Genomic DNA, 20,874 nt, shown 5'->3' with positions numbered 1-20,874 from the left:
AACAGTTTAAGTGCAAAACAGATACAGTCCAACTAAAGAGATAATATAATAGCTCTACAGCAATTTTGGAATTAAGATCAAACAAGACTGGTCAAAGAACATGTAAAATTACCTCAGTTTGTGCTTTTGGTTCTCCAGCTTTGGCCCTCTCAAGCAGTTCCTCAAAGAGCACTTCAGGTTCTTCCTTCATGCCCTCTATAAATGAATTTGGTAAAGAAAATTGTTTACTAGCAATATTTGACAGTATTTTCTAAATCATTGCTATATGTGGTTGAAGAATTAAAGGATTATACAAAAAAAATCCAACATGACTGTTTAGCAAGTACAGTGGAAATTAACTCATTACAGTATTTACACTCCCTCTCAGTGTTGTATTTCAGCATATTTACCATTGCTTGTTATTTGGTACCTGTCACAGAACGACACATACAGCTTACAGTTTCTCATCTGCTTCCAAAGGATTCATTTATCAATAGAGGAATATTCCTTACGATTAATATAAGCACATGTGAAACGTAGCATGGATCAGCTTTTGTACTATTCCTGTTTTTATTGTTGATAGCACTTCAGTCTTTCACCTGCCAGCCTCTTTGTTTAGTAGTGAAACCTTTTCAAGAGCTTTGAAAAATTAACCAGCCTTTAAAATATGTCCAGTATACTTGAAAGCTCAGCTCCTTAGTGACTGGAGCACACAGAAACTAACCATGATTACACCTTGTAAACCTCACTTGCACCTTAGTTTTCTCCCTCCATATCTATTGTAAACACACAGCCTTTTTTTCAGTTTTCTTATTCAAAAGCATCATATTGCTTCACCAGTCAATCATAAAGAAAAAGATCTTGAGAGCTTTAGCTGACATCCAGCGTTTGTAAATAATGTCATGCTGCATGCTACTTGATGAATGAAAAATAAGTTAAAAGGAAAAGCTGACAAAGACCAGAACTACTACTTTTTATTAGAAGATTTCTCATAAATTAGTTTGGAGGAATTTTAAAGAGAAAAATCAGTACAACTTTTAAGTTGTTGGGTAAGTGTAAGAAAAGGCAACAGACCACTGATTCAGAAGAACAGTTTTACCAGCCAACCTCAACCCCTGATTAGAAAGGAAAATCCAAACTCAACAGTAAGCACCAAAGGTTGACCCACATGTACCAAATTACCCCACCAAGGTCACGAAACACACTGCAATGCCTGGTAGTGACGTGCAGAGGGCACAGACAGCTTGAGAAAGTACAGGGAGGAAGCAAAGTTTCCAAACATTGAAAATCCAATGAGAGAATCTTTCTGGCATCCACTCGAAGTTCAGCCTCAAGCTAATTTGGGCAGCAATAATGTGAGAAGCTGGTAAGCAGCCCTGCTAGCAGAGAGGTAGGAGGAAAGAGAAATAGACCAAATTCCAACTGATCTCCCAAAGAACAGGGCTACTTACATCCTTTAACATCCCTGGTACTGGGACTATTTCCAAACAAGAATAGGCTACAAGCCAAGGCTTTCATTAAAATGGATGTATTTTAACAAGAGTGAGCCATGAAATAAGTTTTCTCCTTCATCAAGCCACAGTTTTGTCTGCCAAGCTCCACTTGGAAAAATACTAACGCCAGATTATAACATGTTGTCTGGCTAAACAAGGCACATAATGAAAAATAATTTTCATTTAGTACTCGGTCTTTTCAGAAAGCTGTAAAAATATTATTGTAAAATAGACAAACAGAATCCCTGAAAAATTAACCACTTAATCTCCTTGCTCGGATATATAAGCAACAGGATTGAACTCTAAACAAGTCAGAAGCCTGTTTTCCAGATGGCACCACTCACACCAACAGACATAACTCAGGGGATCTCTGCTTACAATGAACAAGTTACAGGAAAAAGCATATTGTTTAAATAAACATAATATTCATCCATCTACCCCAGTCAAATGAAAAGAAGTTGGGTAAGGCAGTTCTTTTCTGTTTCTTCCTGTGTTTTCACATTCACTAACTTATTTTGCATCAAAATTTCTGCAGCAGTCTTGGCTATGGATTTTTGTGTGTGGGGTTGTGTGTGTGTGTGTGTGTGTGTGTGTGTGTGTGTGTGTGTGTGTGTGTGTGTGTGTGTGTGTGTGTGTTCATGGTTTTCTACATGTTCAGAACAGATCACCACAAATATTTTGATGATGCTCTGGATAAACCAAAACAGGAGGCACCATTCAGAAGTCAGTGGTTGGTAATTAAATGGAATTTAAACACCCCCACAAAAAAGGCAAACTGTTAAAGGCAGTTTGCTAAACTGATATTAACCCTAATAAGAAGAGTGATTATCTGGGAGCTTATATGCACAAAGTGGCTCCCTTTCTCTCCTGCTCCACTTGCCACACATGGTGTGGCTCTGAACCCTTCCATCTCTTGGTCAGATTAATGTGTTAGACAAGAACACTTATTATAGTAGAAAGCTGTAGAGCATTCCCATTGCGCTTCTTCAACACCAGGATACAGTTACTTTATTGTAATCACACTGCAGATTAACATGTAAATAATGTTCTTTGCAAAGATGGTACAAAAGGAAAAAAAGCAAAACTTGCATGTGCAGCCTTATGTTCCAACTACCACCCTCTTCACTGAGAAAAGAAAATAAATTGTGCTGGTATTGCAGGCAAACTTGTTGAAATGTTTGTGCTGACAGAGCTGACTGCCAAAGAAACCCTTCCTGCTGTTATTTTCAACCTGCTGTCCAATCCCTCCCACCTGGTTATCACTTCTGTGTACTCTCACATGTGACCTATAAATATAAATACAAGATAGTTAATTAAAATTATGTCTGTAGGTTGCTTCTGTAGTTGTAGGGCAAGGGCGGAAGAGCAGGCTGTGGCGTGTTTTGGAGACCAAATTTAGAATAGCTTAGTATCATAGTGTTCCCATAGCTAGCAATATTTTTCCTTTGCTTAAAGGATAAGCAAGAGGATAAAGCACGAACAACTCAAGTTTCATGGCTGCCACATCAACTTACTTTCTCATGAAATATTTAGGTCAGTCTCTGAAGGTAAAAGGTCCAAAACACAGTTAAAGTGTGTTTTAGAACAAGGATGGACAATACACACCTTATTTCAATTCAGCTCAGCGCTGAAACAAATACTATGCAAGAGTAAACAAACCCACCATACAAATACCATAAAAAGTAGTGTTCTATAACTTATCCTCCTTGTTCTTAAGCATGTTTTTAGTCAGAAAATGGCTTGATGTGTATTCCTCCCACATAAGAGTGCTTCAATGGAAATGCTGTCAGTAGAAGCTTTTATTTTCCAGCTTTTCTAAAAATTCATGTCTTTTTAATGTCAAATTTTACTCTGTCTTGAATATAAAAATTTCCAGAGAGAGGAACATTCACCTTGCAATACTTCATGTATTTTTTATGGCAATTAAAATAGACTTCACTAGCTGTTGTGTGTCAGGCATATTTATATAAGCCAATGAAGTCTATCACTTATTCAAGATTCACAAGCACCGCAGTCATTCAAATGAAGGCAAGCAAGTGAAACCACACAAGTTTTAGGTGGCACGTAGCATTCATATAAGAAACAAATTAAGACAGGACAGGAACATGGAAGCGTGGTTAGTACTTCATTTTGGCTGTGATTCCTATCCTGCCACCAAGTCCCTGTGTAAACCTTAGTTTGTCATCAGGCTACTCTGGGGCTCAAATCCCAATTCAGTTAATTCTGCCTTCACAGAGACAGGTCACTCAACACAAATTCTTCAGGGGATATTGGAACAATGACATTATGAATAAAATTTTTATGTTTTTTATATTATTCTGTGTGATTAAGTCTTAGGCTTAACACATGATATAATATGGTATCCTTTAATTTTCTTGGTTCCACTTAAAAAAAAGGGGAGGAAACAAAGATTTGTGATCTGCGAAGGATGAAGCAGATGCATTTTTGAGTCTGCTGCATTTATGTCCTCATACTACAGAAAGCATTTAAACCTCTGATGGGCTTCAGAAATATCCACTTTTGAAATTCAGGTTTTCCATCTGACAGGTTAAAGCTGTCACTTAAACCTCATTTTATTTAAATAATTATTAAAAAAGACTCAATACACTTAAATTGGTAAAGGGCTGTATGCATTTCACAGTCATATACACCATTCGCAAAAGCAAACTAAAGCTGCACATTATTAGCTGATAGACTTCAAAGACGCCATCAAAACATTACTAGTCATTTCTGTTTACTAGAAAAAAGTATGTTTTGCAACTCCAGAAAAATACTCAGAATACAGAAGTCTAAACACAGCTGTTTACATAGGTAGGTTACAGACAAGCTGATGAAAACTAAAGACTACTATTTACTTTCTGAAACTCTACATATTACTTCGCGGATTGATTACATAAAGATTCCAGCTTTGCTGATATAGGCTTCAGTGGAAATTTAAAACAAATCCATTAGAGTTATTTCATGCAGAAAGAGTCAATAGAGTGCATTCTGAATAATAAAAATGCTTGTTGATTTACTTTCCTACCAACTCAAACACATTGAAGCTCTCAGCAATGTGGATTTATCCAGAACAAGGGAGTTTTAGCACCTCGCCTGCTATAATCACCCACTCACTGCTCAGGTGCACACAGCTCGCTCTTGTGAGGTTACAGCTACAGAACCTGAATTCTCCAAAGAGAAAGATCATGAGCAAAGAGTACCGAAGCCAAAGACTGGTATTTTAAATTATCTCAATCTCTTATGCCTTTCAAGCTTAAGACTGGACGTGTTGGAGCAAGTCCAGAGGAGGCCAGGAAGATGATCAGAGGGCTGGAACAGCTCTCCTATGAAGACAAGCTGAGAGAGCTGGGGTTGCACAGCCTGGAGAAGGCTCTGGGGAGACCTTATAGCAGCCTTCCAACACCTAAAAGGGACCTACAGGAAAGCTGGAGAGGGACTTTTTATTAATACAAGGGCATGTAGTGAAAGGACTAGGGGTGATGGCTTTAAACTGAAAGAGGGTAGATTTAGATTAGATATAGGAAGAAATTATTCACCATGTGGGTGGTGAGGCACTGGAACAGGCTGCCCAGAGAAGCTGTGGATGCCCCATCCCTGGAAGTGTTCAAGGGCAGGCTGGGAGGTGCTTTGAGCACCTGGGCTAGCGGAAGGTGTTCCTGCCCACGGAAGGGGGGTGGAACTAGATGATGTTTAAGATCCCTTCCAATCCAAACCATTCTTGTTCACACAGTTATTAGGGGCCAGCCACAAGACAGTTATGTTAGCATGCGCAATACTTATTTTTTTTACCCAAACACAAGCCTGGAACTTCCAAGTGCTTTGAACAGTGGAAACCTAATGAGAACAGGATAGAAGGAAAACTGAAAGCAGTTTCTCAGACAGGTAGCAATAATAAAGACAAAGTATTAATTTGAAATATATAAGTTTAAAACAAATTACAGGTTTTACAAGTGAATATTAAAGCTGCATGCAAACTCTACGGAGCAAAAGATTAATGCATTAAGCAACACCCACGCTAAGCGTATAAAGGAAACCTGTACGGCATACACACTTTATATGATCACGACTACAAGCATTCATTTGGGCTCAGGAAAAAAAAAAAGTGACAGGGACGTGCAGGAGGAGGAGGAAAAAACCCATGTGTAGTAGAGAATAAAGGATCTGAGATGACACAATACACAAGATTTCCAGATTGGCCTTCCCGTTTTGTTAGTATGGCAAGTGTTCCTGAGGTGACTGAAGATAGTCAGGGAGAGTTAAACGCATGCACAATACATCTGATATATTCAGTCCTAGCCGGGGGTAACACCTCCAGCCTCACCAAACACACACCTAGAAAAGTAAATAAATATTTTTACCATTTCATGAGAAGATTTGACAGTTGCTGTAGAAGAAAATTGCTATCAAGGTAGCTCAGCAAAGTGGGTCAAGCAGTGATGAGTAATTAATCTCACAAACGATCTTGCAAATTTCAGGTTTTTTTAAATAAGTGATTTTAAATGCAGATCCCTTGATCTCTTGTTTGAATAAACACAACCAAGACATATGGAGAAAAGTAAAAGCAGCAAAAAGGCCAGAAAACAGCAATAATGACCTAAACTACCTCCCAGAAAGTACTGCATTCAAGAATGATATCAAGATGATCTTTTAGATACATTTAATAACTGACTTAATGAACTAATCAGAGAAACCGAAATACAGAACAGAATTCTTGCTTCTAATTGAGCAATGTACAGAACATAGTTTAGTAGGTTAGTGAGCCACTGTAACAGCACATTAGATTTAGTACTCAGATATGAGTGTCAGAAAAAAAAAAATCTGCTACAGTGGTATTTAAAAGCAAAGCCAGACTGGAAAAAGAGAAAGTTCGTTCTCTATAAATAAGACTGCATTCTTGTAAAGCCAAGGTCATGCCAAACCAAAGAAAAATAATTAAAAAAACCAATGAATTTGAAACATATACAGTGATAAATGAAGAGAAAAAGGTCTGGCAAACAACCTGAAGTAGCATTTGTTACTACATTTTACGCCTTTTTCAAGCATACAATCATCAGCAAGCTTAGCAGATTATGGGGCCTACAGACAGTTCAAGGGCAGCTGTGTATTTGAAAAAAAGAAAGCTGCAGTAAAATAGATCTCCTACAACATGGTGGGGGGGTTTTATCCCTATCTGGGAATATCATTGAGAAGCTCCTGTGCAGCAGTCTCAAACACCTTCTTTTAAAAATATGCTATGATTTCTTTTAGTTGTGTTGAAAACTGTAGATTCTCGTAGTTGTTTATCCAAGTATTCTGTTGAACTATATACTGCAGTGCATACTGCAGTATATACTGACTTAAAACTGAGAAATGGAAATCTGCAAGTACAATACCAGAGAGATCTGTGATAACAGAGACCATTAAGTCTGATAGCCATTGAAGGCAAGTATATGGAAGAAATGGAACAAACGAACAGAAAACACCTAAGCCTGTGGAGGGGGCAAAAAAAGATACACTGGGTAAAAAGCCTTGATATTAGACAGCCTTGAAGGAGTCAAAGGGCTGGAGGACAGGCAGACCCAGCTCATATTTCTATATCCAAAGGCATGGAGAAAGGCTTCTAAACACTTAGAATGTAGCCCGTTATGTGGCTAAGAGATTAAGAAATAAAAGACAAAGAATAAAAATACACGGGTTACTTTCTCCCAGATAAAAGATTATCAGTTTATACATGCATGGATATACAATAAGCCCAATATTATTCAATGCATTTATACGTCACTGAAAAAAAACAGGGGGGGAGGCTAACATGAAGATGACAAAGTCTATTGATGATTCTGTGTTATTCAGGCCAAAAAAACCACCCAGCACCTCAGAAGGGATTACTGGAAAAAAAACCACACAAACACCAAACACAAACAAAAACCACAGAAGGATTTCATGACTGATTAAGTGACAAAAGGCCAGATGAAATGCAGCAAATGCAAAACAAGAATACACCTTATCATTGTACACAAGTGATAAGCTCTGAACTATTACCACTCAGAATAAAACCTTGGAGTTGTAACATGCCGTTTTATGAAGAAAAAAAAAAGGCTCAGTGCTAGCAAGACACCGTTATCAGGGCTTTTTAACCTGGGGAGGAAACGGAAAAGAATGACACTAGATATATGAAGAATTCACAAAATAAAGTAACCAGAGAGACTTTCAATGTCTTACCAACCAAAAATACAAAGGGTATCAACTGTTTTAAAGTATTTGGCCAATGCCAAATATTTATGAGTTTAAATAGCAACTGGACAAACTCAGAGCAGAAGAAAGAAAAACAAACCAGAAAGCACTACCAGAGATCCCACACTGAGCAAGAAAGTCTCTGGGCTACAAAGTGCTAAAGAAGAACATTCTAAGAAGTAAACAGCTGCCATCAAACACCTTTAACATCTCAGTAAAAGAGAAATAAAGTCAAATGAGGACAGCACTAGCACCGCATTTAGAAAAAGCTCCCTGTCTCTAACAGGCATGCTGTAAATAATAGCATAAAGGATTCTCATGAAAAACACAGCAAGAATCTTGAACCTGAAAAAGTCCTGTCACCTTTCAGGTTCTCCAGTATTAATACTGAGCACTGACAGCAACTTCTGTGATCCTTCGTACAGAGTTCACAAACTGTAACACTCCAGCGTTTGTTCAGGCAGGAGAGAACAAACATCTGGATGGCATCGAGAGGGAGAAAAACTGCACTTCATGACTTCATTAGCTTTATCCAGTAAGCTCTCTACTTAATTTAAGTGGGTTTTTTTACTTATAAGAAGTCACAGGATGTCAGCCATCTCCCTCAGTTCCGTATTATCAACTGACAAGAGCAGTAAGGAAGAAGAGTTCATCCACAGGTCCTTCCAACAGCTAAATCACTGGGGTGGGAGCAGGGAGGGAAGAATGTAATCTTCAACATTACATCTTCTCCCACAGATGAACAAATTCTCCACATACCGTGTAGTGATGTCAGAAATGATCTTTGTCACACTGCACAGCACTGTTCTTACTTGGAGCTTCAGGCATACATCACTGCTACATCAAGAAGGCCTTACTGTAATTGAATCTGAAAGGAATTATCATCTGAATAACATGGGGAATTACTTGCTTTTACTTTGAGGGGATACTAGTATGAATAACATACATTTGCTGCTTAACTCCACCCTTCCCGCTGTGTCCCACAAGGTAAGTTGGACAAGTGTGCAGGTGGAGAAAGACATGACACAGAAAAGACAGAGACTAAATTAGCTGCTGTATTTGAAAAAGCCTCTTCCATGACCTTCATGATGATGAACTTGAAACTGGATTCTTATTTTATCGTTTACGTCTGGAGATTTCCACAAAAACTTGCCTCTGAAGTGCAACATATCCCACATTCAAGATAACACAAGTGCTTAAGTACTGTTCTACTATCAGCAAGCTCTAGAGTTATAACTGCACTCTCTGCCTAGAGTTTAGGTTGTAGCTATCTGACCCAGCACTGGTTTAGCTTAGAAAAGTAATAGTTCAAAAACATGCTATAAATCCTGTCCCAAAGAAAATCAGGGAGGTGCACCGAAAGATTGCGTATCACCTTAATTATTACCATAGACAACCACAAAGAAAGTCAGCTTTCTGGAAGCCAGTCATCTTTTAACATTCATTTTTCATCCTCAGTTTGTATTTAAGGGACTCAAAATGTGTTCTGTGCCTGCTGAATCTCAATGCATTCTGTAGAATAAAGCTAAAATTAACTAAAAGATAACAAGCATTTGGCTCCTTAAAGCCAAGTATCCAGCTCCAAAAGACAATCCACTTGCAAAACTTTGTATTGCAGACTGCTTTGAAGCATTGGTGTCTTTTGGTTCTGGTCAATTGAACGGGATCCTCAAACCACTATTCTAAAGGAATTCTGTCTCCCACTCCTCAGTTTTCACCACTCTTGTTCTCTATCCCTCCAAGAGTCCCCTTTGCCAGGGTTAGAGTCAGAAAGAGAAGCTGTTATAGCTTCCTATGAAGTCAGTGGAGGTCTTGCTACACAGTTCAAAACTATGATAGGACTTTAATAAACTTTTTATGCTACTGAAAAAAAAAACAACAAACACCCAACAAGAAAAAAAAAAAAACAAAGCATGACTGAAGCATCAGAAATAACAGCCCATCGCCAAAGTGAAACAGTTAATTTATGTTAGAAAACAGAATGAATTTGCTCTAAGAAATTCACATATTAAATTACGGACACAAAGCTGGTGAGGGATCTGGAGCACAAGTGTGATGAGGAGCAGTTGAGGGAGCTGGGGCTGTTTGGCCTTGAGAAAAGGAGGCTGAGGGGAGACCTTATCACTGTCTGCAACTACCTGAAAGGAGGTTGGAGCACGGGGGGTGTTGATCTCTTCTCCCAAGTAGCAAGTGATAGGACAAGAGGAAATGGCCTCAAGTTGTGCCAGGGAAGGTTCAGATTAGATATTAGGAAAAAATTTTTCACGGAAAGGGTTGTCAGGCATTGGAACAGGCTGCCCAGGGCAGTGGTGGAGTCACCATCCCTGGAGGAGTTTAAAAGGTGTTTAGACAAGGTTCCTATGGACATGGTTTAGTGCTGGCGTTAGGTTATGGTTGGACTTGATCTTGAGGGTCTCTTTCAACCTAAATGATTCTATTCTAAATATACTAGCCATGGAACATAGTTTTCTTGCAGATTGTCAGTAATAGCTCACTTGTTTGTGTTGAAATCTGAAGATATTATAACATTAGGAAGCAAATAACAAGAATGCACGCACCTACAAAGTAAATAATACAGATACTTCAAGCAAAAACTAGTCAAGGAAAACAAAGGAAAATGAAAGCTTACAAACATGCCTGCCCAAGGATATCAAGCAAATTAGAAACAGCAGAACACATTTTGTTCAAAATCTCCCTAGAAGGTATTTCTTTTGGAGTCACACCCATATAACACCTCCAGTCCCTCTTGGAAGTAGATGGTGGTAATTCTGATAGTGTTACACACGATTTTTTTCTTCCACCCGCCCTTCAAGAGAAGTTCCTTTTGTAAGCACCAATCTGGTAAGTTTATCAAAATCCAACAAATCCAAACTTTTCAGGCAACAGTGCACAGCTCTTTATTACAGATTTTGTTTTCAATAATGAAACGAGCTTTCCAGAATCTCAGACACACTTAGGAGGAAAGGCATATTCATATTAGTGACAAAATTAAATCCTTTTGTTTGCTAGAAGATGCTATATATCTCCAAAGTGAAAGGTGTCTGACTTTCTTTCAGGAAAAAGAGATTTAAACTGTTCATCACAGGTAGATTGTCTATTATCAATGTGCTTTCAAAAAAACTTGATCTGTACATTTTGTAACAAAAATTAAGGTTCTAATAGCTTTTATGTGTCACTGGATTGTACTGTTGAGCTTTAAGTGTTCAGTGGAGCCAGTTTGTCTCGAGAGAAATCCTCCTACTCACTTTCCACAAGCTCCAAAAGTTCAGTGGTATTGTGTGCGGTACCTATGTAGGAGTAAAGTTTCTGGAAAGACTGATGTTCCACTTAAAAGCAGGCATTAAGCATCATGTCATAAACATGACTTGTACATACAGAATCTAATGACACAAACAGAGGAACTGACTGGAGAGGAAGAAATATTTTGTACAACAAACTTCATGGTTTTGATAAATGTGTTTATTAACTTTGGACTCTTATTTGCTCATCCATGACTGTTGAATCCTCTCGTCCATTTAGAAGTCTCCTGGAATCTTACCTTACCTGAAGAGTAAGGGCTTGGTACAATTAACAGCACATTGCATGTTTTTCTTCTATGTACTTCCACTTCCTTGTCGAGATCTTAAGATGGCCATACTTGCCCCAGGAACGATTAAAAATATTTATATTAGCGTACATTGCCTGGCATTCTATTTTTAAAGTTGATAACTTGGATCGGAGATAAGGGAATAACAGTTGTTTGCAGAGGTCTTGAAACCTAGGACTCAACTCTGCCTTCTCTGGAAGCAGAAATGCACTTGTAGATATGTTAACAGTCTTAGTCACACCACAATTGCAAGTCATCAAATAGCACTAAATGGAAAAGGAAACAACTTCTGCACCTCCACAAAATGAAGGCAAATTGTCGGGAGAGCAATAAGAAAGAAAAAAAAACCAACATGTAGGTGGAAGACTTAAGAGCAATGATATTACAGAGACTATAAAAGTGGATGGAAAACTATTCTTAAAAGGTATTTCTTTCTAGCAGAGCTATTATTGTACAACGATAATGTAAAGTCATTAAAATAATTTTACACAGAACTAATGAGACAGACCTGCTCCTTTTTCTATGCAGGTATCTCCGTCTAAGACCTTCATTGATAAGGTGCGATAAATCCAACATGTTCTAAAACCGTAGAGTTAAAAATAAATAAGATTTTTGTAATTTCTCAGTTGAAAGTCATAATTATTAACCCTCCTCACCAAAACAAAATAAAAAAAAGAAAAATGCAACCTGCAGGAGAAAAAGGAATAACGTTTATACCCTAAACCTCATCAAGTCCACATATTTTTGTAGGTGAAGACCTGAGGTTATCACAACGACCTGCACAACACTCAAATGGAATTTCAGCAATTCTCCACTTTAGGCTCTGCACCAGACAGACACGGCAGCAGTTCATTAGTTTACTGTCAAAACAGAGTAGCCCTTAAAAAAGGCCCACCCCAACTGTTTTGCAAGTCCACAGCGCTTTACAGCCTTGGTTAGCAAGAAGATCTAATAACCAACTGATTCTGCAAAGGACTGGTTTTATTTCCCAGTTTGTGTCCAGTCTCACCTTGTAACTTCTGCAATGAAGGTGGCCTTTCTACTGCTGGAAGAGGCCCTCTAACAGCACAACACTTTCAAGTCTCTCCTTGATTATTGTAGTGTAACATGGATTTGTTGCAGTTTTATTTGAAGACTAATGTACAGACATTAAGTACTTCCAAATGTTTTCCTCCAAAGCCACTGCAAAATATCTGCAGAGATTAGCAGTTCTTGCTGCTGATGAATGAAGATACATTATATTTGAGAGTTGGTTCAGTTACGGAAGGTACTTTTAACTTTCCAACAGTTCCCATTTAATGCATTTTGTGTGCACCGTGGAACATGCATATTAGATTCCTTTTGGGGAAGACTAAATTGAAAGACTGAATCCCAACCACTAGATTACATTTTTAAAAATGTATAATAGGAACGATTTACAGAGCTACTCCTATATCACTACATGATTTACTAATGTGAATTTAGCTCACCTTCATCTATTCTATGGCTGTTCATTTCTATCCCTCTAACACCCTGGGACTATGCTAGAGCAAACATTTTGCTGTCATAAACAAACACGGGTCAGGAAATTGATCCACCTGAAAAATAACAAAGGAATATTGAGCTAGGGCACTTTCCTTCATCTGGTTCATTGTGTGAAGGTAAAAATCATTGTCAGTAATGATTTCTTTGCTATCAGCCAAAGAAAACATTTACGCATTTCAAATGGTGAAAGAGGGAAAGATAGAGGATCTTTCCAGAAACAAATGACTGTCCAATCCTACTCCCACATACAGTAAAAGCACCAGCAGGTTATTGACAACAATAGCAGCATACCTGAAAAAGCCAATTCCCATTGTTCTGTGCTATGACTATGTCCCAGAATTTTATCTGAAAATACAGTCATTAACTTCTGTTTGGATAGAATCCTTTCTCCCCCACAGCAATGCTTGGCAAATGAGCTTTCCAGGAGCCTGAGTAATTACAGGTAAAGTTTGAAGGGGCATTAATAAACTGACAGATAAATTGTTAAGCAATTAATACTTCAAGGCATAATCCTCCCCTTCTAACAATCAAAGATTTTTCTGAGATTTCTTCAGGCTTTGCACAAGCATTTCACTTTACCTCAAGAGCTAGTCTGTACAAGCAAACTGCCAGAAAATGAAGAGACAGAAGTGCTAAAATAGAGCTCTGAAGCGAAGGTTCTTTGTAACCTTAAGTGGAAGAGGCTAACACTCAGAAAATATTTGTAAATTAGAGAGATTCCCTATTTGTTAGCTATCATTTAGCAAGGCATTGGAGACACACTGTTGTGCATTGTTACAATGTGTTGTAAACTGTTTAGAATATTTTTGTACTATTTATAAATTCTAAGTAATGCAATTTATAAAATAGTTCTCTTCCAAGAGATATAAAAAAGTCTCATAGCCTTAAGTACAAGCAGAACTCTGCACATCTACAAACAAAACATAAGAAATTGATTCCTGTCTGCAAAGCTTTCAGTACAAATACCTTCCCCATATGTTCTCAATCCTAGAACAAGAGATTTGTGCATATTTCCTTAACAGCAAAAACACAGACAACACAAAAATTAGTTCCTTAACCAAAGAGATGTTTCTTCAAGCACTGCAGCTTAGCTTTGCAACACTCTCAAAATTTCCCAAACTCCCACCTTTGAATTCCTACCTGATTCCTCCTCTCAAACCATACTGGCTAGCAAATGTACGTGAACAATATTAAAAACACCAAAAAAACTCAACAACAAAAAAACACCCCAAAAAAAACCCAAACAAAAAAAAACCACCACCACAAAACCACAAACCACCACAAAACTGTTTCATCCACATATGAAAAATGTCTTGACACTGTCTCCTGATTTCTCTGTTATCCTAGGATCCTCTTTTATCTGCTGATTGGCAGACAGTGAATTTTTAGTGAAGACACGTTACATGCTTGAAGATACTCAAGCATTACAAGAAATGGTAACACCTACAAATAAGCTGCAGCACAATAAATATTTACCTGGGGTGAGAGTCAGTACCATTCAAGTTACCATTATAACCGAATTGAAGCATTTTCTTGAATCCACATCACAGATAAGTATTTGACCACTATTGTATTGTGAGATGTTTCAACTCTGCTCTCTTTTTCATCTGAATTAAAAGTGAAATATCCACTGGGCCACAGAAAGCCACCTTCTAGCACAGCAATACAGACCACTTTCCTGGCGTGTGCATTCATGCATCTCTTCCAAAACCATTACATTAATAGAAACAGTATTCAGATACATGCTACCTAAGTGAACATGTTGAAGGTGCTTTTTTCCTAGCTCTGCTCTCTGTACACAGAGGAGATGACTCCACCAGAAAGAATGATATTTTTAAGCCTATTTTGAGAATTCAGTGTTGGGACCTCCAGAGCTCTCATCTGAGCTATTTCTTCTCGCATCGCTTTAGGGCAGTATCTGAAGGAAGGAGGATGCACAGGGTGGATGAAACACAGATGCCAAAAAGGGGTCTGTAGCAGCTGGACAGAAACTGAGGGCGCTGTGCACCAGGGAAGGAAAAAAAAAGGCATCTTTGGAGGACTTGAGTCTTAGTATGTTTCAACAAACTCCACCAGACTTCACTAACAAGCAGCCACTGGTCTTCATTGCTATACACCATGCTCCTCTTGGCACAGACCACTAGCATCATGGCAGAACTTTTTTGTTTAAGTCACTGGCAACTCTCCTGTAATTTGCTTACAAGGATACTGGTGACTCAATAGTTTTAAAATTTCATAAGCTCTAATTAGTAGTGTATATGCTTTGCTCACTAATAAACTTCCTGTCCAGGAACATCGATGAAAGAGTAATGACTTTTTTGTTGTTGTTTGTTTGGGTTTTCTTTCTGTTTGTTTCATTTTTAAACAGAGTTGATGTATTGATATTCATTCAATTCCTAGCACATACACAAAACCCAGCAATGTATACAGGAAGAAGTTTTCTAGAGAATGCAACAGCTTTGAGTAGAAATTGGAATACCCTCCTTTTTTAAAACAACAAAAACAATACCTACAAATCATCTCAAGATCAACAATGGAATATTGTTTTTTCATTAAATTCAGATTTGATTTGCAGAACAAATTCTCAGAGCACTGTGACCTCCCATTGTGAAATGAATTATATAAGAAATAATAAGAATACTACCTAATGATTCATTAGCAGAAGATAGATTGAAAAAGTGCTGACAAAAAACCCCTAGTACAGGAATTCAATCCAAATGAAGTACCTGTGCAGCTGAAGATGTGTGTGTGCTTAAGTGCTTTACTGAGTCAGAGCCAGGGCATTCATTAATTTGCTGGATTCCACTGCAAGATATGGATAATGCTGCATAAGTAGGAGATGAGTGTTTCCAGGAAATAAATTACTTAACATTAATGTTGATGCTACAGCCTTAAACACAGCATATATAAGTAGAGACTGGAAGAAAAAGCACAGATCACAAATACAGATACATTGGCAAGAATATTTCAAGAATCACCAAATGGTTGAAGTTGGAAGGGACCTCTGAAGGTCGTCTGCTCCAACCCCCATGCTCACGCGTGGCCACCTACAGCTGCATGCCCAGGACCACTTCCTGATGGCTTTTGAGTATCTTCAAGGATGGAGACTCCACAATGTCTCTGGGAAACCTGCACCAGAGCGAAGTGACCCTCACAGTAAAAAAAAAAAAAACCAAAAAGAAACAAAAACCCCATCAAAACACCAAAAAAAAAAAAACCCCACCAGACAAAACCAACCAAACAAGAAAAACTGTTTCCTGATGTTCAGAGGGAAACTCCTGTGTTTCTGCCTGTGCCCATTGCCTCTGGTCCTGTCCCTGAGCACCACTGAAAAGAGCCTGGCTCCATCCTCTGTGTACCTTCCCTTCAGGTATTTTTAGACATTGAAAAGACCCCCCTGAGCCTTGTCTTCCCCAGGCTGAACAGCCCCAGCTTTCTCAGCCTTTACTTAGAGGAGAAGTGCTCCCATCCCTTCTTCATCTTGTCCTTTGCTGGACTCTGTCCAGCCTGTCCATGTCTGTCTTGTACTGGGGAATCCAGAACTGGACACAGCACTCCAGGTGTGGTCTCACCAGTGCAGAGTAAAGGGGAAGGATCATCTCCCTCCACTTGTTGGCAATGCTTTGTCTAATGCAGACCAGGATGCCAGCAACCTTCTTTGCAGGAAGGGCAAATAGGCACGTGGCAGACAGGCTTGAGATAAAACTGCCTTTCAAGATAATTATGAAGATAGGGATGGAAATGGCAATGACAGTGGCACCAGGCACTGAGAAGATTTTCAAGGGAAGAGATTTAGAGTAATCAGGAATGAGTCACAACTGAATTGCAGAAATACAAAGCCTAAAAGTCCGCTTTTATAGGGGCGCAAACAAAAGCGTCTATGATACAAAACTGCATAGGGATCATTAGTAAATACACAAGCCTGGAAAGAGAACTAAAAACTTGATACAATTTGAAAAGTCCAATATTTATACAGAATATCTCCACATTAGCTGAAGAAGAATTCCTGACAGAATCTGTGTAAAATACCACTAGATGAATAGTTTGTATTCATCTTCAGCATCTTGCATGAATGTGGGCACCAACAACAGAAACCTATGTTTTCCTCTTTCAAATCATATTATAACAAAGTCTAAGATAACTCCATACTGTATTCCTCATATCGTTGCTGTTCTTTCCCTGTTGAAGCATACTAACATTGGAGACTGAAGGAAGAAAACATACCTGTTAACGCTCATTCTAAATTAATAATAACATAATTAATGCTAGAATATAAATTTTCCATTGTCTCCGAATTATTTTACGGGTGGGTGAGATGACAAATTTGGTAATGATACACGGAGGCATGTTATAAATTCAGGTATCAAAAAAACTCCCCTGTATCTGGAATGTGCCTTTTAGTAACAAAGAACCCAGAAGGTTCCAACAGTCAATTCTGAATTAGATGCAAACAGTAGATGTGCTAACACAGCTGAACACTGGCCTGAACTATGTGCAGAGCTCAGCTGCATTGCATACATGCCATGTAGTTTTTCACACATTTAACAATTTTAAACTCTTCGATAGCCTTATTACCTTCCACAGAGTGACTCATATTTATGAATATAAGGGCATGCACATAAGTGGTTTCAGAATCAGAAGTCCAATTTTAAAGAAAGTCAAAGAACAGTAATTTTGCAAGACCTCAAACACAAGACCTTCTTGCATAAGTGTTAGACTACAAACTGAATTTAAAACTGGAACTCGGCAGCTGCATACAGGAGCCAGGTATCTTGCTTTCTACCTTTTGCACGAGATATCTCATTCCATCAGTTTTCACAGTCTTTGAAACACAATGGGTTCAGACTGGGGGGAGGGAACCATCATTCTGCCTTTCAAAATGTATCATGATTCTTACTCAAACTTCTTATCTGCCTGCTGATCTTAACTTCACTGCTGTTGCTCTGGTTTCATGTATCAGTTTGTTATTCCCTCAGTCTTCATTACAGTAGTACCTATTCATCCACACTAGAATCCATATTAAAGCTATAGTTAGCATGAGATCTAGCCAAGTAAAGAAATTAAATCAAAACCTTAATGTTATGTTAAATTACATTTAATTCTTCCTGACAATTTTTCAGACAAACTTCTTTCCTGTTGCTCTGTGCACATAAGAAAAATTGGATGGAAAAAAACCCTCAAAAATATGCATAAAGTAAGCTGCAGAAGAAAAGTCTCTTCCATATCAACAGGTTAAAAGAAATTGGAAAAATTTATTTTTGACTTTACAGTATCTCTTGAAAAAGAGTTTAGAATACATACACACACAATAATCTCCCAATGTTTAACATAAGCCAATTTTGCATGAAAATTCCTTTCATACTTACCATTTTTTTCAGCTTTCTCCCTGCTATGGGAGTAGCCAGGAACTGAAGAAGTTGCAGTATCTCCTGAGGATGGTCGAGATTTCTGATTGTTCTCACTATCATCCACAGCAGCAGCGTTTAGCTGGGACCTTCCAAGATGCAGCTGGGGCTGAGAGGGGCCGGAGGGGGGATGAGGATCTGAATTCATTTTAGCTGCAAAAGAAGAGAATAATGATTAATTATTAGATAGGGTTAAAACATAAAACCTGAGTTAAATTTTTAAGTCCAAGTATATTTGTATAAATCGTTGAACAAAAGCGTAGAAAAGGGCAAGAAGTCTGATAGCAACTTCAAGATGTATTTGTACACTCTTCAATAATCCCAAGCATGAGCAGCTATTGTTGAATAAGACTGACCATATATAGCATCGTGCCAGAACAGCAACTGCCTTTCTTCCTAACTAAATAAAAATTGACTCTCAAGTGTAGATAAATACTAAAATTAACTAATCAATCCTTGAAGTACTGCATATAAATAACTTCTTTGAATCTAACGTTCTACTTACACATGCAAGAAATAAAGACTAACCCCTAACTTCTTATGGAACAGTACTGACAGGTCTATAATGATAGAAAAATACATTTCATATCAAGAGCCTGGTTCACAGTCACCGCCTAAGTGGCTAACAGAGAAAGACAAGAAAGGTAAGAAGGCAAAGAAGAAGATGTAGAACTCTGCCAACTGGAAATGAGGAGAGGGACACCAAAGATGCTCTTTATAGATGCCTCCATGTGAAATACACATGATCTAAACTAAGCTGACTTTATTTACTACTGTTCAATTTTATCTAAACAATAGTTATTAACACCCCCACCCCAAAACAACCAACCAAAAAAACCAAAACACTAAGGCAGGTAGGGAAAGACCTTTTAATTCCTTATGGGAGAAGGCCTTTTAACTTCCACTGTAAGCACTTCCCTAAATGATGTAAAGAGCTCCTTAATCAGTGAACTTTCAGTAAGTGCTTACTGACAGCTTAGCTTTTACAAGACAGAAAGTAGCAAGGTGTGCATATACTATGCAGTATAACCCAGAGTAACTCTTGCTGCTTAGGAGTAACTTCCCTGAAGTTAAACAGTTTACAAGGAACACCGTGGAAGGTGTCTGGCTACAAACTATACTTTTTAATTTTGTACGTTCAGACTATTGACCTGAAGATGTCCTTGTAAAAATGAAAGTAGTATAGTCAAAACTAAAGATACACTACCTAACTCAGCCAACAACTTAAAGGATGCAAAAATCACAACAGGATGCTAAAAGTACCAGCAATATTACCACTGTAGAATATTATCTCTAATTTAGACAACTTGCTTGCCAAAGCTAAGCTTCCTTAAACCAGAAAATATTTTACTAAGTAAATGCATTTCTGTATTATGTTTCTACATCAAGTTATAAATAAACCAACGCAGTCCCGTTCAACCTTCAAGCAGTCCTAGGAAAATACAGAGATTAAAATACTTTCCCAGTAAACCAGCAGGAGTATTTTTAACCACTGTACAATCGCAAAAGTTACTTTGCATCTGGTTTTCAACTTGACCTTAGCGCTTTGAAAGGGAGCCGAGCAGGACGAGGAGGCGCTGGGGCTGCAGCCCGGGCGGAGGATGCGCCGCAGCGGGAGACTCCGGCTCTGGGGAAGCGGAGCCCTCCCAGAAATGGGAGCCGTGCAACAAAGGCATTTCGCCGGTACACATGCGATGAACAAGAAAGCACTTACCTCCCGTCCCAAAAGTCGCTCTGCACTTATCCTACAACGGGCACCACTAAGTTTCCCTAGTACAGGATTAGAAGTGAAGGGAAGCTGATCCTTAGATTGGACTTCGGAATTTACTGAAAAGCCGGGGACGGGGGGCAGGGTAAGCCTTTCAGGAGCCCGGGTTGCTCAGAAGCCGGGACTCCGCCGCCCCGGGACGCCCGCCCGGCCGAGCCGCGCTCCGGCGGTGACTCTGCACGTACGGCCGCGCCCGCCGCCCCCGACGGGCAGGACGGGAGAGCGGAGTTTGCTCGGCCTCATTCCCCGTGAGGCCAGAGGGGCCCGTGTGGGAACCGCCGCCCCGAAAGGCCGAGAAGTCCCAGCACGCAGCCGGAGCCCGGCGGGGGGGCGGGAGGCCGGCAGCTCGGGCCGTCCTGCCGGGGGTCCCCACCCCAGACGCTCACCGAGCCCAGCAGGGCGAAATCACCAGCGCACACTCCCGGCAACAACTTTCCCCGTGGTTCCGCGGGCAGCTGGGTGACAAGTGGCGTCCCGCCGGGAGCCCGCAGCCCTATGGGGCGGCCCCAGCCCGCCCACCCGCCGCGGTCCCCTCCCCGCTGAGGGGACAGCGCCGCTGCCACTCACCGCCCGCCGCTCCCGGGAGGCCTCGGCCGCTGCCTGGCGGGCCGGCGGGAGGAGGAGGCGGGGCGGGCCGCGCCGCGGGGGATGGGCTGGGCGGCCTGCTGGCGGGGAGCGGTAGGGGAGCGGACGCTGCCGGGGGGGCGGAGGCCGTGCCTTGTGTGCGTGTGCGGCCCTTCCCGCGCTGCGGTAGCGGGCGGGGGCCGGCTGCCTGCCGGTGGGGGATGGGAGAGGGTGTCTTGATGGAGGCGGCTGGGGCGGGCTTGGGCAACTCCAAAATGGCAGCGCGGGTTCGCGGGGGCGGTGCCAGCCCTCGGGAGAGGGTCCGTGCGGCGGCCCTGCGAGGCG

General features: G+C 40.0%; 1 protein-coding gene across 3 annotated transcripts in view; it reads right to left on the bottom strand.

Moving 5' to 3' along the window:
• The window catches only part of WFS1 (wolframin ER transmembrane glycoprotein), a 33,963-nt gene extending 13,511 nt beyond the window's left edge, over positions 1-20,452 (bottom strand). Inside the window, exons 1-4 of one of the 3 annotated variants that reach the window (XM_082051643.1) lie at positions 20,352-20,424; positions 19,912-19,967; positions 18,159-18,350; positions 113-195 (exon numbers count right to left, since the gene is read on the bottom strand). In XM_082051643.1, coding sequence (XP_081907769.1) covers positions 113-195; positions 18,159-18,345 — 270 coding nt within the window. In that variant the 5' untranslated portion in view covers positions 18,346-18,350; positions 19,912-19,967; positions 20,352-20,424. Of the gene's footprint in view, positions 1-112; positions 196-18,158; positions 18,351-19,911 lie in introns of all 3 variants that reach the window. The other 2 variants (XM_082051641.1, XM_082051642.1) reach the window with 2 other exon arrangements.
• Positions 20,453-20,874: the final 422 nt, after the last annotated feature.

Source organism: Streptopelia decaocto, assembly GCF_964273445.1.
Source record: "Streptopelia decaocto genome assembly, chromosome: 4".
Taxonomy (NCBI): domain Eukaryota; kingdom Metazoa; phylum Chordata; class Aves; order Columbiformes; family Columbidae; genus Streptopelia; species Streptopelia decaocto.
The sequence above is the reverse complement of the archived record's forward strand: the minus strand, read 5'-3'. Positions and strand labels throughout refer to the sequence as shown.